General features: G+C 44.2%; 1 protein-coding gene and 1 long non-coding RNA gene across 6 annotated transcripts in view; one reads left to right on the top strand and one right to left on the bottom strand.

Moving 5' to 3' along the window:
* The first annotated feature begins 1099 nt into the window (after window positions 1-1099).
* On the top strand, window positions 1100-2433 carry LOC135027940 (uncharacterized). The gene is made up of 3 exons (XR_010224326.1): window positions 1100-1169; window positions 1245-1457; window positions 2360-2433. It is a non-coding gene; the product is annotated as an uncharacterized LOC135027940 (long non-coding RNA).
* Window positions 1393-22422, bottom strand: part of LOC135027842 (uncharacterized) — a 1366020-nt gene continuing 1344990 nt past the window's right edge. For 2 of the 5 annotated variants that reach the window (XM_063953740.1, XM_063953741.1), the window contains one exon: window positions 20244-21177. In XM_063953740.1, the coding sequence (XP_063809810.1) occupies window positions 20540-21177 (638 nt within the window). In that variant the 3' untranslated portion in view covers window positions 20244-20539. Of the gene's footprint in view, window positions 1455-20243; window positions 21178-22422 lie in introns of those variants that run through there. The other 3 variants (XM_063953743.1, XM_063953745.1, XM_063953742.1) reach the window with 3 other exon arrangements.

Below are 22422 nucleotides of genomic sequence, written 5' to 3'. Positions count from 1 at the left end.
GAATAGTGAGGGTGTGGTGAGGCGGACCGAGGACATGTGTCGCAAGCGCTTTTATGACGTAAAGCGCCGTGTCAAGGCAAAGATGGCCAAGGAGGCTAAATCAGCCCGCCAAACCGGGGGTGGACACCCCTTCCATGCATCTTATCGGGATTGGGAGGAGCCTGTGCGTTTACTTATTCCACCCGAAGTGGTTGGTGCGACTCATGTCCGGGATTCTGACCGGCCAAGGCAGGATGGTGAGTTGTTTTTATTAATTTAAAAGTGTTAACATCTGTGTGTTGTCCTTTGTTGTTTGTAATTTCATCCAGCTAATTGTGATTGTCAGTTTGTTAATTGTTACAATGTGTTGGTGATGTCGTGCAGGCCTGGGCAACCTGTGGCTCTACAGGTGTTGGAAAACTACAAGTCCCATCATGCATTGCCTCAGTTTTGTTATTAGTGAATGCTACATCTGTTGCAGTGCATGCTGGTATGTGTAGCTACATCTTGAGAGGCCCAGGTTGTCCATGACTGATGTAGTGTTAATATTAATATTTAAAAAATGTGTTGTTGTTTTTTTTTTGTTTTAATCTGGGTGCCTTGGCCTTTTCCTTCCATTTGATATCAGTACTAAATCTTTCCAGGTGTCTTTAAAAGAAGTGTGTTGAATATGTTGTTTGCATATTTTTAAAAAAAATAGATTTCTTTGGATTTTTGTTTATTATGTGTTGTTGTTGTTGTGTGTTGTCCTTTTTTTTGTTTTTTGTTTTTATTGCATATTTTTTATTTTTAAAACATTTTTCTGCAGATATTTGAGCCTAGTGTTGTATTTGTTGAATGAAAATTGGTACCTTAGCGTGCAATATTGTGGTTGTGTCAAGCTATGTTTTTTTATAAAAAACCATTATAATATTGTGCATTATTTGGCTTTGTGTATGGATTAATTAGTGAAATTGAATCTTATTTAAAGTATACACACCCAATGAAGTCACCCAGAAAAGCTTAAACATCGATTAGTTTACTTATCATCAGGTTCCAGATGTTTACATCACAATAAGGAATTTCAGAAAACAATGATAAATAAAAGTATGTTCATAAGGTAATTCTTCATATTTCTACAGTACGCCAGAGAAGCAGCACAGCCAGGCCACAGCCAACACTGCCAAGTGATGCAGATGGTGGGAATGCAGGTAAGAATTAACTGTAATCACATATTCAGCAAACACATAGAAGCACAAAATATTAATGTTTCTCTTATCACATAGGTTCTTCTTCTGCAAACCCCCCTCCACTAAGGCGCCCATCACAGGGCTCGGTGAGTGTGCCTAGGAGGCCAACCAAGAGACGTCGTCTTGAGGCTGAGTCTGCTGCTCCATCATCACCACCCCAACGGCGCATCTCCGCAGTGTTGTCCCTGCCACCACAAGCAATTTTGGCGAGTCCACAAAGCGAGGATCCACAATCACCTCAGCTGTCTGGTGAGTAAACATAAAAGATAATTGTCACAAAAATTTAAAACAGTGTGGTCTATGAATTAACCTGGATAAGGCATAATGATTTAAAAAACCACTGATATGTGCAAGGTGATCAAGGCAGAAAAAAAAATATCCTAACAGTAAAAATTCATAACGTCCCTGTTTGGCCTTTATCACCTTGCACATATCACTGGTTTTTCAAATCCTTAGGTCTTCTCCAGGTTAATTCATCTGCACCACTGTTTGTGTACTGGCAAAATTATTATATTTGTGTTAATTCTTATTCCAGGCAATAATCACAAACAACAAGCACATGGTATTATTGACATTTTTGTGGTTACATTTTCAGATGTGATGTTGCCCATAGCAACCATTTAATTTTCCAGAAATGTAAACAAGAAACAGCAACATAAATGTAATCTATAAGCCAATTGTTTGCCATGGCCAACATCACCATTTCTAAACATAGGCCACCTTAAGACATTTACATGGTTATTTTTTTTTTTAAAATGTGTGCTTTATTTATTTGGAGTAATTTTCACACACAACACTTGACTGCCTTGATCAATTTATGAGTGTGTACCAAAACACATTTAATGTATTGTGTGTGTGTAACAAAAGGAAGGGTCATACACAATCTGTAAATGCATTAATTTAAAATGGCGAAAGTTCTTCGTGTTTGCAAATTCATTATGGCTTAGAGTCCGACAATTCCCTAATTCATTTTTCAATTGAGTATGGAAAGTTAGAAGGCACATATGTGTTTCAAAAGGTAAGATTCCTAGGTAATTTTAGGCCACAATCTCTGTTACATTTTCAACATGAATATTATTAAGTAAGCCATGTTTTGGTCAAGCAAAGAAATATTATAAAACTAAATAGTGGCTGTTATCAACCCCATACAGAACCACCCATCATGGTCGAGGACGCACAGCAGGAAAGTGACCAGCAGCCTACCTACACACTACACGTGCAGCCCATCGATCCTACCCAGCCAACCACGCAGCAGGACATAACACAAACACCCCAAACATCCCATAGCCCCCAATTGAGGCCAACACCACCCCAGTAACAAATGGCCCCTGAGTTTTGGAACAGTTGGGCCACACAACAGGCACAAAACTATGCCTGCCTGAACACCCACACCCAATACCTTGCCAGTCTGCCCCATCATCTTCCTCGCCTCAGTCGGAACTCAGGCAGACTGATAGTTCAGGTTGGCAGAATTGCCAATTCAATGGAGCAGATGAGGGCAGATAACAGTCAAATGCAAGCCAATTTGCTCAGAATCATCGATGAACAACAGCGGCAGCAACAAGCCCTCATACAAATAATACAACACAACCAACTGGTCAACGAAAACCTATCCAGAATTATTGCCAGCAACACTGCCACAAATACCCAACTGACTGCAAGCATACACAACCTCAGCCAAAGCATTAATGTGTTGGCATCCCAACAAATCAGCTCAAGCTCCGGAACTACTACACCAAGCCAGACCCCAGTTACCTCCCCTGTTAGACGCTCCAGCAGAACACGGGCCAACGAACCAGGTCAATCCACTGCACCCAGCACACACAAAAAAAAAAAATGAAGGATGCATCAAATGGTTGTAACAAAATTAAGTTTTTGGAATTGTTACCCAAAAAATGCCTGTGTCCAAGCAAATCATTTAAAAACACGCAATATGTGTATGGTTTAATGTGCTAATGAGTGACACTGTAAGTTATTCAAATTACAGTATAACTGTAAAGAACAGTATAAATAACAAACACTAACGCAACACAAAAAACATTCACACCTACAATACATTTTATAAAAGTGGTTAGGCAAGGTTATTTAAAAATAAATAATACTTACCGTTAAAATAACGCTGAATAACTTCTTGCCTTACCTGCCTCCCTACATCTGTACTCACACTGTCACCAGATGTTTCTAACTCACCTACTTGCTGGCTGTTTTCTTCATCACCAACATGTGGCAGATGTTGGCGCAAACACATATTATGAAGAAAACAGCAGCAGAAAACAATCCTAGTCACCTTTGAGGGACTATACAACAAAAGCCCAGCAGATTTATCCAGACACCGAAACCTAGATTTCAGCACCCCAAAACATCTTTCTATCACATTCCGCGTAGACTTATGTGCATGATTGTAATTGTGTTCAGCAGGAGAATCAGGTTGGGACAATGGAGTAAGGAGCCAAGAGTAGCAGCCATAACCACCATTATCTGAAATACAGATATAGCCAACATTAGGACATGTGTATTATGAAAAAACACATACAAAAAACAGGAGTTTGAAGTAAACACACATACACACAACACACTTGGAACATACCCAGCAGCCAGCCATCAGGCATTTGTCCGTCCTCAAACTTATCGAAGAGTGATGACTGACTGAGGATGAAGGAGTCATGGCAGCCGCCAGGGTAACCTGCAACCACACTCATAATTTTGAGATTTGCATCACAAACCACCTGGACATTAGTGGATTGGCGAAAATGTCTATTGGTGAAAACATATTGCCTGCCCCCAGGTGGTCTCAGCTCAACGTGTGTGCAATCTATGGCACCCAGCACATTGGGCATGCCAGCAAGCTCATAGAAAGCTACCCTGACTGCATGCCACTGCGACTCCTGGGTAGGGAAGCAGATAAAGGCATCTATATGGGGTTCCAAGACATCCAAAACCTGAGTGGACATTACAAAATATAAGGTGAGTGTCATGATCTGTAATCAATACAATACTGTGTTATAAGACATAACAGAAGCAACACTTAGACATAGACGTGTATGTATGTTTCAACTCACCTGATTTAAATATTTGGAAAAGGTGGGCTGGGAGATACCAATTACGTCGCCTGTCACAGCCTGGAAGCTCCCAGTAGCCATAAAGTGCAACACAGCCAGGAGTTTGTGCAGGCCTGAGACAGAGCGAGAGCGTGCTGTCTCAGGGTCTAGGTCCAGTTTGACAAGGTCATACAGACGGAAAATGTTGTTTCTATTTAGCCGAAACATCTGTATGACCCTATCATCAGACAATGCGTTTAAGTTTAAACGACCCCTAAAAAAACGAGGCCTGCGCAGCCTCCGCGGCACCTGTACAACCTGCTGACCATGTTCACTTACCTGGCCCTGATTTCTTGTAGACTCATGGAGCAGTCTCAGGTATCCCCCAGCAAACAGAAAATCTGTAGTACACACAGCAGCAGCCATTTCAGAGTGAGAGTTGCTCAAAATGTGCCTGGGACCCTTTTATAGGGCCAAACATTCAGGTGTGACTAATGGATAATTGAATACACATGTAAACACGCTTATCAAAAGCAGGTCTACTTTTTTTTAGGACTTTTTTACGATTTGTATTTTTTCACGACCGCAAATGCATTTTCACGGTACACATTACAAATACGAATGGTTAGTAAATGACCGTGAACCATACCTAAACAGCCGCGTTTGACCGAAGGTGTATTCATTCATATTTATTTACTAGAACTCCCAAAAAAATACGAATGCTCTCATCACTGCCGTAATTTGAGTTTAGTAAATTCCCGAGATGACACTTTGAAGAAAAAACACCATCTCGGTCAAAATCGGGATCTTAGTAAATATACCCCCCTGTGTGAAACTACTTTGGCTGTTGTAAAAGTACGTCGCGCATGCACATTGCGCTGCTTACGCATGCCCAGAAGTGCTGCTTTTTTACCTAAACGCTGCGCTGCGAATGAAAACAGCTAGAGAACAACTCGGAATGACCACCACTGTGCAAGCCTTTACTAGCAGGGGTGCACAGTGGAAACTGCTTGTGGGACCCGAATCGCGGCAATCCATGACTCCAGTCCCGGGAGACAGACCTGAGGTGCTGATGTGCACCCAAGCCACGGCTGTGGACTGCACTAGACCACCAGGTTATATGTTACTGGCAATAGGGACAATTTAATATAGGCCAGGGAACCGGTGGTTGAAGTCAGCAAGGGGAGGTCAGCGCTTTCCTGGGCAGCCCCTCCTACAGCCAAGGGCGCCATTCCGCTGAGGTCTTCCCGCCCTGAGCTGCTCCTCCTTCACCTTCCCCCCACTGTAAGACACTCGGCAGCCATTTTCAGCTCTGCAGGTCTCCGGGAAAGCTGAGTTCAGTCTCCCTGTATACCTCTCCCAGGAGTAAGGTTATCCACAGCGCTATTTTCTACCGGACACTGCGGCTGAGTAGTTGAACTTTAGTGCCCATTGCAGTTAACTTGTGTTTTTCTTCATTGTATGTGACTTATGTTGTCTGCCAGATATATAGCTTTCCCTATTACTCTCCGTAACATTAAGATACTCGGTGTGTTCAGGGTTCTCTGTGCTCCATTTTACAAAACAAACTGTATTTTGGGTTACACAATGCTCATTGCCATATTGTGTGTTCACCTCTCCCGGCAGCTATGTCTAGCAAATGTGAGGGAACGTAACAGGCTCTAGCCCCTACACTAGTGTTCTGCAGGACCTGTTCAGCAGGCTTATCAACACAGGAAGTGTTGGAAGATGGTCAGTGTGCCTCTTGTTATTGACCAACTAGCCAGTCAGCCCCTCCAGCTACAGATCAAGAGCCTCCTTGGGCTTCTTTTTGTATAAAGTATATTCTTTTTATATAAAGTATATAAACAACAAGAACAAGATGATTGATTACCAGGCTAAGAGACTTCTATCCATTTCTGTGAAAGGGCGCAGACAGCATGCCACCACATTGCTTAAAATAGACACTGCCGCGCCACAATTCTGCTGGCATTCTGACAGACTGGATGCCGCTGTCGGTATAGTGACAGCCACATCCCGTACGCCGGGATCCCATACCGATCCCTTATGTGATTACAATTAATTGTCTGTAGCATATTAAATGCTCCTTTGTGGTGTTAACTGTAGCCAATTTTCTTCTTGTCCATCTTTTACACTCCAAATTCTTCTTTTGTAATTATCCAAATTGAATGCCATTTAATCATCATCTTCAATCCAGAGTTCATAGCAGCTTAATAAAAGACATCCTGTTGGAATTGCTGACTCACTCCTGTTTCGTATCAATCTATCCTACTTCTCTGAACACGGTACTGCAGGACAAGGTATGAGGAGCAACATTTCAGGGGAAAGGTCCGTCACATAGCCACCCAACACCTGTGATACCTCTCTCAACCACTTAGACATACCTGCCAACCCTGGGGTGTTACACAAAAAAAGCTGTGCAGATGCCCTGGAAAACAGTTTTCCGTCAGACGCTACCCGGAAAACAACTGTAATACATTGCTAACATCATAGATGCAGCCTTTTATATTGGAAAGGCAGCTCAGGATACTGTACTCCTAACCTCCAAAGCTTCAGTGACCTCAGCTGTAGCCCGCCGCATTGTTTGGCTTTGCTCATGGGAGGCTGACTCGGATTCTAAGAAAGCCCTGGAAGCACTCCCTTATACTGTAAAAAAAGGATTTTGATAACCTACCGGTAAATCCTTTTCTCCTAGTCCGTAGAGGATGCTGGGGACGACATCAAGACCATGGGGTATAGATGGAATCTGCAGGAGACATGGGCACTCTAAAGACTTTTCATTGGGTGTGAACTGGCTCCTCCCTCTATGCCCTTACTCCAGACCTCAGGTGTAGGAACTGTGCCCAGGGAGACTGACATTTCGAGGAAAGGAATTACTTAACTAGTGGTGAGATATCTACCAACTCACAGCCTCAACCATGCCGCACACATGGCATTCAACATAACACAAGCCAACAGGCATGAACCAATTGCAGCAACATGCTGAAACCAAGATAACACAACTTGTGTAACTCTAATAACTAAACTGCAGGTAAAGTATGCACTGGGACGGTCGCCCAGCATCCTCTACGGACTAGAAGAAAAGGATTTACCGGTAGGTTATCAAAATCCTATTTTCTCATACGTCCTAGAGGATGCTGGGGATGACATCAAGACCATGGGGTCTATACCAAAGCTCCAGTACGGGCGGGAGAGTGCGGATGACCCTGCAGCACCGATTGACCAAACTTGAGGTCCTCATCGGCCAAGGTGTCAAACTTGTAGAACTTAGCAAATGTATTTGACCCTGACCAAGTAGCTGCTCGGCAAAGTTGTAATGCCGAGACCCCCCGGGCAGCCGCCCAGGATGAGCCCACCTTCCTAGTGGAGTGGGCCTTTACCGACGTCGGTAACGGCAATCCAGCCGTAGTATGAGCTTGCTGAATCGTATTTCTAATCCAATGTGCAATAGTCTGCTTGGAAGCAGGACAGCCAATCTTGTTGTGATCATACAGGACAAATAGAGTCTCTGTTTTCCGTAAACGGGCCGTTCTAGCAACATAGATTTTCAAATCTCTAACCACATCTAGAGATTTTGACTCAGTGAATGTGTCAGTATTTACTGGCACAACAATAGGTTGGTTTATGTGGAAAGATGAAACCACCTTCGGAAGAAAATGTTGACGAATCCTCAACTGCCCTATCTTCATGGAAGATCAGGTAAGGGCTCTTGTGAGACAAGGCCCCCAATTCAGACACCTGCCTTGCGGATGCCAATGCCAAAAGCAACACCACTTTCCAAGTGAGAAATTTCAACTCTATCTTTTGTAGAGGCTCAAACCAATCCGATTGAAGGAACTGCAATACCACGTTAAGGTCACATGGTGCCACTGGAGGCACGAATGGAGGCTGGATGTGCAGAACCCCTTTCACAAAGGTCTGAATCTCTGGAAGAGAGGCCAATTGTTTCTGGAAGAACACTGACAAACCGAAATCTGGACCTTGATTGATGCCAATCGGAGGCCGGCCTCCACACCATCCTGCAAAAAATGGGGAAAACGTCCTAAATGAAACTCTTCCGTAGGAGTTTTCTTGGATTCACACCAAGATACATATTTTCTCCAAATACAGTGGTAATGTTTTGACGTTACTCCCTTTCTGGCCTGAATAAGGGTGGGGATGACCTCCTCGGGAATACCCTTCCTGGCTAGGATACAGCGCTCAACAGCCATGCCATCAAACGTAGCCGCGGTAAGTCTTGGTACACACACGGCCCCTGTTGCAGCAGGTCCTCTCAAGGAGGAAGAGGCCGAGGATCTCCTATGAGTATCAGGCCCTCCTTGGCCAGTCTGGGGCAATGAAGATTGCTCGAACCCTTGTTTTTCTTATGATCCCGAGTACTTTTGGGATCAGCGGAAGTGGAGGGAAGACATACACTGACAGAAACACCCACTGGGTCACCAGTGCATCCACTGCTACTGCTTGAGGGTCTCTCGACCTGTAACAGCTTCTTGTTGAGACGAGACGACATCATGTCTATTTGAGGAACTCCCCAAAGACTTGTCACCTCTGCGAAGACTTCTTGGTGGAGGCACCACTCTCCTGGATGGAGATCGTGCCTGCTGAGGAAGTCTGCTTCCCAGTTGTCTACACCCAGAATGAATATTGCCGACAAAGCTTGTAGATGTTTTTCTGCCCAGCGGAGGATTTTTGTTGCCTCCGCCATTGCCGCTCTGCTTTTCGTTCCACCCTGCCTGTTTATGTATGCGACTGCTGTTACATTGTCCGCCTGGATCTACACGGGTGTTATGAGCCACGGCTGTGGCTCATTCCTGTTTTGCAGTTTTGTTCTGTATTTCATGTTATACTTCTGTTTATGTTCCCCGTGGGTGTCATGGGGTGCTCGGAGCTCACCCTTAAGGAGGGGATACTGTTATGAACCACAGGTAGTGGTTCATTCCTATTTTATGTTTATAAAGTTGTCTTGCATGCCAGGATTTCCTGTTGCTCTGTTTTAGAATACTCTTGTCTGCTGCCGCTGGTGAGTCTGTGTAATTGCAGCTTGTTCCCATGTGTTCAGCCTCACCTGGCTGCTAATTGCATCTTGTCAGTTTGGAATCATGCAACAGGGCAGCTGCATTGGATTATTAATTAGGCCTCTCTGTTATATGCTGGCTGACTGCAATTCACAGATGCTGGTGATATTCCTTGGTTTGCAGTCTGCTTGAAGTGTGAGCTGGTTCCTGTCAGTCCCTGTGTTGATTCCTGTGTCAGTCCCTGTGTCGATTCCTGTGTCTGATCCCGTGTCCTGCGGTGAGGCGTTCCTGCCCTGAGGTCCAGTGGCTTTGCCTGTCCCTGGTCAAGTCTTCTGGCTTCCTGGTGTCCACCGGTCTGTCGTTTGGGATTCTGCCTGTCCTCCAGTTCTGAGAGTCGGTGTCGGCAGCATTAGGAGTTCCTGTCCGTTTGCCAGTATTCGTACCGGTTCCGTGAGTAGCGGCTCTCCCGCGTCCGTTGGCCTAGGCCGCTGTATTCCATTATTGTTTCTGTCCCTGGTGTTTTGCAGAGGGTTCTGCTTATGCTGTCACCGCCGGTACACAAAGGTATTGTGTCGGCGTGTGATCAGCATTTCCTTTGTTGTTCTTTTCCTTTGGCGGTTTCTCCGCACATACTTTAGGTTTTTAGTTAGCTTGTAGCCCCTGGCCTGTTTGCTTAGTTAGAGGTCCTCTTGTTATCATTCTGCCTCGGATTTCCCTTTGTCTCTCATTAAGACCGGGGGGCACCGGAGTTGGGCAGACATAATCCGCCCTTCAAACGTGGCTGCCAAGGGCTCAAGAAACCATAGTCTTGCAAGGGATTTCCGATAGCACGGTGAGACAACAGAGTTAGGGCGCCAGGGGCTATTCCCTTTCCATTCCCCTTTCCCAGCGTTACGTCCTGGTGCTCTGGACTCACTTCATGAACATCTCCCTTGTTCTGAGCACCAGGAACCTAACAACGGGATGGTCTTGAAGAAGATGTACCGCTTGTTGAAGGCCGTTGTAAATGGCTCTTAGCTCCAGAACGTTTATGTGAAGGCAGGCTTCCTGTTGTGACCAACGTCCCTGGAAGTTTTCTCCCTGAGAGACTGCTCCCCAGCCTCGGAGACTTGCATCCGTGGTTACCAGGACCCAGTCCTGAATCCCAAACCTGCATCCCTCTAGTAGGTGAGAGCTGTGTAACTACCACAGGAGCGAAATCCTGGTTTTTGACGACAGGATTATCTTTCTGTGCATGTGTAGGTGTGACCCCGACCACTTGTCCAACAGGTCCCACTGGAATATTCTGGCATGGAACCTGCCAAACTGTATGGCCTCATAGGCCGCCATCATCTTTCCCAACAACCGAATGCACTGATGGATCGACACACTTTATGGTTTCAATATCTGTTTTACCATTTTCTGGATATCAAGAGCCTTTTCCAGTGGAAGAAATACTCTCTGAACTTCTGTGTCCAGAATCATCCCGAGGAAAGACAACCTTGTCGTCGGTTCCAACTGTGACTTTGGGTAATTTATGATCCACCCGTGTTGTTGGAGTATTGGCAGAGAGAGTGATATGTTTTGTAACAACTGCTCCCTGGATCTCACCTTTATCAGGAGGTCGTCCAGATAATGAATTATATTGACTCCTTTCTGATGAAGGAGAACCATCTCCGCCATCACCTTGGTGAATACCCTCGGCGCCGTGGAGAGACCGAAAGATAACGTCTGGAATTGGTAATGGCAATCCTGAACCACGAATCTCAGATAAGCCTGGTGAGGAGGATAAATGGGAACATGCAGGTAAGCATCCTTTATGTCCACTGACACCAAGTAGTCCCCCTCCTCCAGACTGGCAATCACTGCCCGAAGTGATTCCATCTTGAACTTGAACCTTTTTAGGTAACCATTCAGATCCTTTAGATTAAGGACCAGTCTGACCGAGCCGTCCGGCTTCGGAACCACAAATAGGCTTGAATAAAAACCCCTCCCCTGTTGTGACAACGGTACCAGGACTATGACCTGGTCTTGACATAGTTTTTGGATTGCCGCTGTTACTGCTTCTCTTTCTGACGGAGAAACTGGCAAGGTCGATTTGAAAAATCGGCATGGGGGAACGTCTTGAAACTCCAGCTTGTACCCCTGGGATACTATTTGCAACACCCAGGGATCCAGGCCAGACAGAATCCAATCCTGGCTGAAGAGTCCGAGACGTGCCCCCACCCGAGCGGCCTCCCGCGAGGGAGCTCCAGCGTCATGCTGGGGATTTGGCAGAAGTAGGGGTAGACTTCTGCTCTTGCCAATTTATGATCTATCTCTCTGGATTCACTATCGTCGACACAAGAGTCAGAATCCGTGTCGGTATCAGTGTTTACAACATTTGCAAATGGTCTCTTATGTGACCCAGAGGGGCCGCCCGCATAAGGAATAACAGCATCTTGAAAAATCACATCTTCCACAGATTTTCTCCAGCGTGCAGCCTTAGATTCAGACTTATCTAATCTACGGTTAATCAGATGCATCCTGCAGGCTCTTGGTGTGCTGGTAGCGCCACCACATTACAACTCTGTGTCCCTAAAATGGCTTCCTCCGGGGAGGAACTCCCTGCCTCAGACATGCCTCACACGTGTACAGCACACCAACAGACACACTGGGACTTATTTTGGGGACAGACCCACAGTAAAATCTGTCAGAGGGACACAGGATAGGAGCAGCCAGTCCACAATCCTAGCGCCAGTATTTCCTGTGAACACAGTATGTCCACAGCCTAACAGCGCTTTTTAAATAGTAATATACACTATCAAATGCACCATAATCGCTTTGTGCCCCCCCCCCCCTTAATAGCACCCTGTACTTGTCAGAAGTGGAGGAGAGGACCAGCGTGTTCTCTGCAGCCTGAGGAGAGAGAGAAAATGGTGCTGAGTAGTGTGCTGGCTGCCTGAGGAAGAAGCTCTGCCCCCGCAATGGCGCGCCCTTACACTCATACAAACACTGTAATATTTATACTGGCAGGGGTAGGGCTGTGCCAGTGGCAACATATGCCCCCTTTTAGCAAGTTTGAGGTATTTTCCTTGCTGCCCAGGGCGCCCCCCGCGCCCTGTAGTGCCTGTGTGTGTGGGCAGCAATGGCGCGCTGCGCTCCCGCCAGCCGCGCCGCACCTCAGCCGTCACTTACTTGATAGAAGATCATTCTCTTATACTCACCTGTCTTCTGACTTCTGGCTCTGTGAGGGGGGTAACGGCGTGCTGTGGGAGTGTGCATCTAGACACGGCTAGCGTTCAGTTCCCTTCTGGAGCTAATGGTGTCCAGTCAGCCAGAAGCAGAGCCATGAAACTCTGAGGAAGTTGGTGCTGCTTCTGCCCCCTCAGTCCCACGAAGCAGGGAGTCTGATGCTAGCAGATCTCCCTGAAAACAAAAAACCTAACATAAGTCTTTTCAGAGAAACTCAGTAGAGCTCCTCAGAGTGCATCCAGTCGACCTGGGCACATTTCTAAAACTGAGGTCTGGAGGAGGGGCATAGAGGGAGGAGCCAGTTCACACCCAATGAAAAGTCTTTAGAGTGCCCATGTCTCCTGCGGATCCCGTCTATACCCCATGGTCTTGATGTCGTCCCCAGCATCCTCTAGGACGTATGAGAAATGTAATTTTGGCCCGGAGCTGGACAAGATTGTCACTAACCCAGTGGCCTCTAAAATGGCTGGCTTGCCCTCACTCTCCTCTACTCGGCTTCGTACTTTCTCATTTTGGTCCTTATGCCACCAGGGCAAGGCCAAGGTTCATGCCTTTCTTAGACTGTCGCATTCCACTAAGGCCGCTAAACCCAAATCCAAGCAGGCATTGGCTGCTAGATGTCCAAGACCGAGGATAAAACCTCAGCCTGACAGGACAGGCCTCCTCCTGAGGGATCCCATGGTCAGAGGCCGACTTCTTCAGTTTGCCCATTCTCAGCATCAGATCACAACAGACGCTTGGGTGCAGTAAGTGGTCTCTCATGGGTAAGGTGTCTCTCTCTCTCTCTCTTGAGGCGTCCTCCCCAACAGTTCTTTCATACCAGCCCTCTCACAGACCTCAGCAAAGCCAAGGCTCTACACGCTGCTATTCACTCCTTACTACATTCAAGCGTGATTGTTCCTGTCCCCCAGCCTCAGTGGGGCAAGGGCTTTTACTGAACACCCTTTTTGGTTCAGAAACCCAATGGGTCTCATTGGCCCATCCTCTATCTTAAGTCGCTTAACAAATATCTCAAAGTGCCCAGGATTCATATGGAAACCCTTCATTCCATTGTGGACTTTATGGTCTCCCTGGACATACAGGACGCTTACCTACATGTACTTATAGTACCCTCAGCAATACCTCGGATTTGCTGTCCTGCATCAACATTTCCAGTTTCGAGCTCTGCCCTTTGGCCTGTCCACGACTCCGTGAGTGTTTACCAAACTCCTGCCGGTAATGGCAGCTCAGCTTACTCATCAGGGAATCAGAATACTCCCTTACCTGGATAATCTGCTGTTCTGGCATACTCTCCGGAGGTATTCAGCCGCCATCTTCAGATAACCATAACCTTCCTACAGGGTTGGGTAATCAACTGGCACAAGTCCTCCCTAATCCCCTCTCAGAGGATGCTTCATCTCGCAGCTCTTCTGGATGCTCATGTAAAACAAATCTTCCTACCTTCGGACAAGATTGCGACACTGCACCTACAGGTACGCAAGCTGCTCCACAGTCGCAGGGTTCCATTAACTGCACAATGCAGGCTCTGAGCTCAATGGTATCTACCTTCAACATAGTGGAATTCGCTCAGTTCCATTCCAGGCCTCTACAACGCCTGATACTCATCTGGTGGAATAGACAACGCACACAACTCAAATCTCAGATGATGATTCACCCTCCGGACATCCGGATGTCCTTCTCGTGGTGGTTACAAGCCTCCAACCTGGACAAGGGTCGTCCATTCTGGATTCCAGACTGGGTTCTTCTCACCACAGGTGCCAGCCTCCATGGGCAGGGAGCAGCCAACGTAAATCACACCTTTCAAGGCCATTGGACCCTGGTCAAAAGAGTTCTCTCCAGCAACATCCTGGAACTTTGAGCTGACTACAGAGCCCTCATTCTGACACAGGACATTCTTCAGGGTTATTCTGTCCATGCCCAGTCAGACAACACCACAGCGGTGGCTTATCTCAATCACCAGGGAGCCACTTGCAGTGTTTCAGCAGTGGCAGACGTGTCTCAGATTCTTGTCTGGGCAGAGCTCCCTCTTCCAACCATCTCCGCAGTCTTCATCCTGGGAGTCCTCAACTGGGAAGCAGACTTCTTCAGTCACCAGGATGAGCACTCTGTAGAGTGGTCCTCTGCATCCAGAAGTCTTTCAGCTTCTGGTAGACAAATTGGGTTTACCAAACGTAAACCTCATGGCCTCCAGATACAACTACAAGGTACCCGTATACGGATCCAGGACGAGGGATCTAGATGCAGCCTTCATGGACGCATTAGAAGTCAAATGGTCATTTCATCTGGCGTACCTCTTCCCTCTGATATCCCTCATTCCCAGGGTGCTTCGCAAATTCAAGCAGGAAGGTGGCACCGTGATCTTAATAGCACCAGTCTGGACCAGGTGCCATTTGTTCATGCATCTTCAGGATCTCTTCATAGCCGTCCCCTTCCCACTTCCTCTTTGACCAGACCTCCTGTCACAGGGTCCCTGTCTACACCCAAACCTGGCTTGGTTGTTTTTGACTGTGTGGCTCTTAAGTCATCCATCTTAAAGTCTAAGGAATTCTCCCATTTGGTAGTTCAGACTATGCTCTAGGTGCCGAAGCCAGCTTCAGCTTGTATATATTACCGCATCTGGCATTCCTACTTCCAGTGGTGTCCTTTATGTCACCATGCTCCTCTGGTGTTTTGGATCTCTAGAATCTTTTTATTTCTCCAGATGGGCCTTGATCTTGGCATCTGCCTTGCTTTTCTGAAAGTGCAATTCACGGCTCTGTCTAGTTCCAGAGGTGAATTACACAGTTACCGGGGGATGTAGGACATGCATACCTTCCTTCAGGGGGTACTCTGGATTCAACCTCCCTTTGTCTCTCTAGTTGCTCCTTGGGATTTGTCTTTGGTCCTTCATGCAATCTAACAGTCTCTATTTGAACCATTAGACTCTGCTGACCTCAAATAGTTAACTGCAAAGACTCTTTTCCTTTTGGCAATCGCCTCAGCACGCAGGGTGTCTGACTTGGGGGTGCTTTCCCGCCGATCTCCATTTTTTAATTTTCATCATAACAGAGCATGACTGCCTTTTTTTGGCCCTGCTCTCTACCTGTATATTCATAGGAATATTTACTCAGAACACCATGGTTCACACCAATATAACTTGTATTTCAGATGCGCAAAGTATGCATGGTAAGTCCCACATGATAGGTTCCCATCTGAAAGAGATCATTTTGACGTGGTAGATGGGCATCCAAAATTTACTCAAAATGTGCAATAAAACCTCATGCTTATTCTAAAAGTCAGTTAGCAAATCTTTTTTCATATTTTCCATGACATTCCACGTTGTTAAAGTTGTAATATAGGGGAATTATAAATTGTGATTCAAGGATTAGTGAATGACACAAAAGTATTGCATTGACTTCTAATACTTGAACCTGTATACAGTAATATAAATGCTACACTATAAAACCATTTCTACAGCGGCTACTGAATGCAGTTAAGTATGTTAGAGGTCAGTAAAAGTAATCTTAAAAGGATGCTTTGACGATATCTGCAAAAATATTATATTATACATCATACCTCTTAAAGTAGATGAGTGCTTGAAAATTCAATTTTGAAGACTGCAGTAATCTTGTCTTTGCATTAAAATGTAGCACTTCTTCATAATCTTGCTTGACATTAATATTCATAAAATGGCAATAAGTTCATGGGTTGTCATTGTGCTTTGCGTTCCTGCCAAATTTGCTGGCTCTCAGTATACTTGCAGAGATCTCACTTAAAAACGGTGCATAGGGATGCTACTTATTGATTTCCATTTCCCTTGCAAAAACGTCTCTATCTTCGCCTTAAGTCATGCGACTTGCCTTGCTTTTTACTTTAGACTGGAGACCTCAGATAACACTGTCAGAGTTAATCCAGTGGGAAATGTTCAATTAGAAATGAAATGGAAAGATTACTGTAAATCAGCATATAGTTAAGCAATACTGGAAATGCCGTAAAGTTCTCTAAATCTCATGCAAGTGAACAGGAGCTAATTTATTCTCTCCATCTCCTGGGACGTGCAACAGAGTGTTAGACAATCAAATATTGCAGTATATTTTGTTATGATATTTTGGCATAAAAAAAAAAAAAAGAAAGCAAATGATCAAGGTAAAGAGAACAGCAATTTGACAATACGTCAGGGAAAATGGAGTTCTAATGATACTCTTCATTGAATAACTGAACAGAATTTAGTACTAAATATTTAAGACTACTTTTATGTTTATAGAGACTACAGAAGCCTAGAATATTGCCATTTAAATCTGTTCAATTAGTTACTTTCATTTTCACGCCCATTAATCACTAACACATTACATCCTTCCTCTGCCATCCTGAAATTAAGGTAATACTTTGTTGGCTGTAATACAATAACTTCATAAGGTGCTTTTGACCAGATCAGAATACTAATGCTACTCTATATTCCCATAGGCATTACATTTATGCATTTATCATTAATTGTTAAAGGAAGAATTAGACAGGAAGAATAAGTTTACATTCTTGCTGTATGGGGCATTCTTTCTTTTACCATTATAACTATTCCCTTTTACTTTATAAATAAATAAAGCTCACCTACAGGGCCAGATTAAGCCTTGGGGGGGCCCGGGGTGGATCCGGTATGATATACCGGCAGACGGGAAGCCGGCTGTCAGTATACCGACAGCGGCATCCCGTCTGCCAATATCCCTAATGCGAGGCGGCGAGTCACCTAGAGGGCTTAGTGTGTTCGCCATGCATTGGGGTTGATGGCTGGCTGCACTCACCACAGGTTCTGTTCCCACTTGCTTGGTGGCGTAGACACACCAATCGAATGGGAATACCAGGTGAGTGTTGGCCTGGCCTCCGTCAGGATTCCGGCTTTGATCTCCTGAACGCCCGGATCCTCACAGCCGGCATTTTAAGTGCATCCCACCCAGGGCATTTAAGACAGGGGGAAGGGGGCTGTATATTGGGTTTTGCATACCTCCCAACATGACCCATTCCAGGAGAAACAAAATGCTCTCTATCTGGATTTCCCTTTTAATATATGTTTGGCATCACCTGAGCTGAACTAATTAATTGATAAGAAAGGTGTTTCAACAGAGATAATTACAATCATAACTTAAGAGAGAAGTCCAGGTAGGGAGCATTCTGTCCCTCCTTGAATGGGTCATGTTGGGAGGTATGGATTGTGCATATTAAAGATAAACCAATGGTGTATATTATATAAACTAATAGTTTAATAATGCCTGAGTACTGTTTATAGCTCCATCTAATTGAGAGACAACTATTTTATAAAGTTTTCCTGTAGTGGAACAAAGACAACTTAAACAACCTTAAAATATACATAGAAATATAAAGTCTATAATTTATCTTGTCACATGCAGGAATAGCAGCAGCCTCTGTACTACTTACACACTGGGACAGAACTTAGGAGGACTCTCTGTGTATCTCTCTCTATACCCGAATGCTCTCATTAGATAACAGGTTACACAGGACCCTGACACCCAGACAGGGAGGAGGAGAAGCTGGTACCCCTGGGTCAATTACAGCTCTCTCCCTCCTCCTATCACTCCTCTGGTCGGGAAACTCCATCGGTAGCTCATGAAACCATATATTCCTGTGTCTCTGCCTGCACTGCATACGGTCCTTCTCACATTCTGGCAGCCTGGTTCTGCTGCTGCTGCACAAGAGATAGGGCTAGTGATGTCAGTGTGTTCCAGGTGGGGGGCCCCTCACAGATGGGTGCCCGGAGTACAGTATGCCCCATGCCCTTACCCCTTAATCTGGCTATGCTGACCCATTTCTTGCCAATTAGATCATGTCATAAGTCATTATCTTAAGATAAGTTTGTTACGTATGTGTATAACTGTGGGCTGACATCAGAGAATAGAGTTTATTGGTTCCTGACGAAAATTAGCCCTAGCGTACATGTGTGCATGTGTATGTGCTAGGGAATATAGAGTGCTAGCTGAACTGGGGCAGGTCCTGATTTGAATGACCAAAATATTCTCTCTCCAAAAGTGCTGCAGAATAGGTATGCACTTTATAAATAACTGGTAATAAATAAGTCTTATAATAAATTAAGCATTTATTCCTTCCTTTCTCTAGAAAAGCAAATTTAAAGTATTTGGGAAAACTAGAAACTAGTGTTAAAAATTATGATTTAGTCCAACGACAATAAAGTATTGTTAACCTTAAAATGATAAAAATAAGAAAGGTAAAAAAAATAGTTTTATAATTAATAGTCTAGTCACGTACTCTCAACTGAAGATTTCACAGGAAAGTACTGCGAAGGTTCACACGGAGAGACTGACAGGCCAGTGCCCATTCCATGCTATTTGCACCTACAGTATATGACAATTTAATGAATATCAGTGGCTTTTTAAACCATTCCATACCACAAATAACTCTGACTAAAGCTGGGTACACACCTGGCCGACTTGTCTGCCAACCAAGCGACTGACTGATAAAACTATTCACACCTACCAATCTGCCGCTCGATATGTCTGGCCAGACATTACAACTGAGCAAGCTTTTACATTTTCCCGCGCAATTGTGATGTCATTGTTGGCGGTTCCTGCAGCCATTTAACAGGTTGGTCATACACACAGCCAGATGTACTGATATATGGGTGGAATTCATGTGACCGGCAGTCAGCAGACCGACAGTCACATGAACTCCCCCAAAGTCCCACCCCCTCACTATCCTGATGGTCAGCATGCCGCCCAATAGGGACTATTTCCACTCATGGGTGTCCACGACACCCATAGAGTGGGAATAGAACCCGTGGCGACCGCAAAGGGCTTGCTGCACTCGCCCCTCCCCAACGAGATCCCGGCGTCGGTTTGCTGACCGGCAGTCAGGAGACCATCGGTCAGCCATACTACAGCCCTGATATATTTGTAATATATGTGGCATTAGCTGTGCTGCAGGGCTTACATGATATGGCTGTGAGCAGTATCGGTACACACAAGCCGATGCACGTGATGTGTCGTTCATCAGCTGAACTATCGACACACCAAATAGAGTATACCCAGCATAACATACAGGAGCACACAGCATGACTGTCTACTTCAATATCCTTACCCATGGTAAGCTATTATTGTAATTGTATATGCACTGTGAATTGACCACGTTTTGAGATCTATACTGTATATTGTGATAGAAAGTGATGTGTAGGGCATTATTTCCAGAAATCAAAATACAGTGACATCTTCAGTAACTACTGTACAGTATATTTACATAGACCTAATACTGACTACTGTATACAATGTCTGGGTCATTGCTATTTCTACTGCTGTACTGGGCTGTTAATCATGTCATGCAATATATGCATAATTGGACATGGTCATCATAACAAATATGATATATATAATATTAATGCATGATATGCTTTATTTTGCTTTTTTTCTTTTGTTAATAAAAAGTGTTCTCTTTTTTTCTCTCCTTCAAAGAGCATCTCCAGAAACCAAATGCCATTTGTTGTCTTCTAGGACAAATGAGGTATACCCGAAGAACGGGATTTATATGTCAAGCACACAGATGCTTGAGCAATAAATCTACAAGGAGATTACAGAATGGGCGACCAATACATCATCCACAGAACCAATGTAAGGCAGCAGTCTGGCACTGTTAGGCTACACAGTTGTCAACAGTATTATGTTTCTATAGCCATTAGTAACACACACACACACACACACACACACACACACACACACACACACACACACACACACTATATATTATATATGAAAGAAACTAATAAAATAATAGAATGTTCATCCACCAATATTTATTTTATAAGCCACCATAATATGCAATAGAAAAGTAAACCAAAATATCTTATGACATACTTGTACTGATACATATTATGAATTTATATTAAGTATGTCATATTCACACATTGACAAATTGCTATTGGGTAATGCAGATTTTCCTTTTGACAAACATCTTTCATATGACATTATGAGCCTTGTGAAAACTCCTTATACTCAATGTTGTCATGTGTCTGATAAGATAAACAGTAGTCACTGAATCCCGTACACTTTCCTTGAGCCTTCTGCCCTTGGTGCTATGACTCTGAACCAGTGCCAGGGCTCTCTGATTCTCCACAGGATTCTTCAGCTTCCTTGCGGTTAATATGCCCCCTAGTGTCTCCAGGGATGTCATCACCTGCATGAACATATGAACTATCGTTTCTGTTACGAAAGTCATCTTCATTATAGTCTGCCCTGTCCTGTCCATGATTGTTACCATCTTGATTTTCATTATTGCCAGGAAGATCTTCATTAAAGGTTTCTTGCCAATTATCAAACTCTCCTTTGTTTCCAGACTCGTCAAAGATGCTCTTGTTATAGCCATGGTCATGCTCATTATCAGAATGCTCATAATCAGAATTCCTTATATGCTCCCTTAAGTCTTCTTTAATGAATGCTTCATTATTAGTCTCTGTAGCTCGGTCAGACTGAAATGCAATAATACCTGTTCCTTCTGACAACCCTGCTTCCAGTTCCTGGCTAACTTCTTTTTCATCAGCCACAGATACAGTCAGATTCTCATTGTTGCCATCTCCTCTGATGAACGCATCACCTTGATTGTTGGTCTCAGTAACCACGTCAGTGGTTGAGTTTTTCTGAAGTGTAGGCTCACTTCCTCCCTCTACTAGCAAAATATGAGATTGTACACTTTCTGTAGGATGTTTTTGAACATCTATAATGAGAAAATAAAAACAGCTGTAATCAAATACTGTTATACAACCTGCTACTTTTTTTGTTGTTTAGTCCTCAAAAATGTCTGTCAGAAATATAACTAGTATTGTGTTTCCTTAACTTTGATAAACTACCACTAGGATAAGGGGCTTCAAAAAGGTGCTTTTAACATCTGCAAAAATGGAAGTAATTTTATTGAGATTATATTGTATAAAGCAAGCAATTTCCACATAACTACCAACCCACAGAGCGCAGTGTATGATGACAAAACTTTAATGTGTCATGTAAGTATAAAGCAAACCAGGAGATAACTACTGCAACATTAAGAGTAGAATTTAATGAAGTGAGGATTTTACATCGATTTTGCTGTGTGTCATCTTTGATTTTGCCATCCAAATCAAAGGCTTTAGTATGCAGTGGTTTGGGGGCTTAAAATGCAAATTAATGCTAATGCACGCTGATTTGCACCAGGGGTGGTATGTAATACATAGTAACATAGTAACATAGTAATTGAGGTTGAAAAGAGGCAAAATGCCCATCGCGTTCAACCTGTATTTGGTATTAAGATGAGTTGATTTTACTGTACCTGCTGAAGATTGTTTTATGACTAGTTAACAACTACAAATCATGTTACACCCGGATTAACAACGTCAATATTTTAAATGTAACCTTGGATATCCTTTTCAATCAGAAATTTATCCAATCCACTTTTAAATGCATTTACCACCCACCTTCCCTGGCAAGGAATTCCAAATCCTTATTGCCCTAACAGTGAAGAACCCTTTCCTACGTTGCTTACGGAATTTTCTCTCCTCCAGCCTCAGCGAGTGCCCACGTGTACTAAACAGAGTTCTTTTAAGAAATACTTCCTCTGATAACTCTTTGTAGTGCCCCTTTATATATATATGAAGACATTAATAATGTCTCCTCTTAGACGCCTCTTTTCCAGTGTATACATGTTCAACCTAGTAAGCCTTTCCTCGTAATCCAGTCCCTCTAGCCCTTTAATCAATTTAATAGCTCGCCTTTGAACCGTATTGAGTTCACCGATATCTTTTTTTATACAGTGTTGCCCAAAACTGAACAAAATATTCCAGGTGCGGACGCACCAATGATTTGTACAGCGGCAGAATTACATCCTCGTCCCTTGTCTCAATTCCCTGTTTTATGCACGCTAACACCTTACTTCTTTACTGCGCTTTGACATTGTATATGGTTATTAAGCTTATTATCAATGATTATCCCC

This window comes from Pseudophryne corroboree, chromosome 2, assembly GCF_028390025.1.
Source record: "Pseudophryne corroboree isolate aPseCor3 chromosome 2, aPseCor3.hap2, whole genome shotgun sequence".
Lineage (NCBI taxonomy): Eukaryota > Metazoa > Chordata > Amphibia > Anura > Myobatrachidae > Pseudophryne > Pseudophryne corroboree.
The sequence above is the reverse complement of the archived record's forward strand: the minus strand, read 5'-3'. Positions and strand labels throughout refer to the sequence as shown.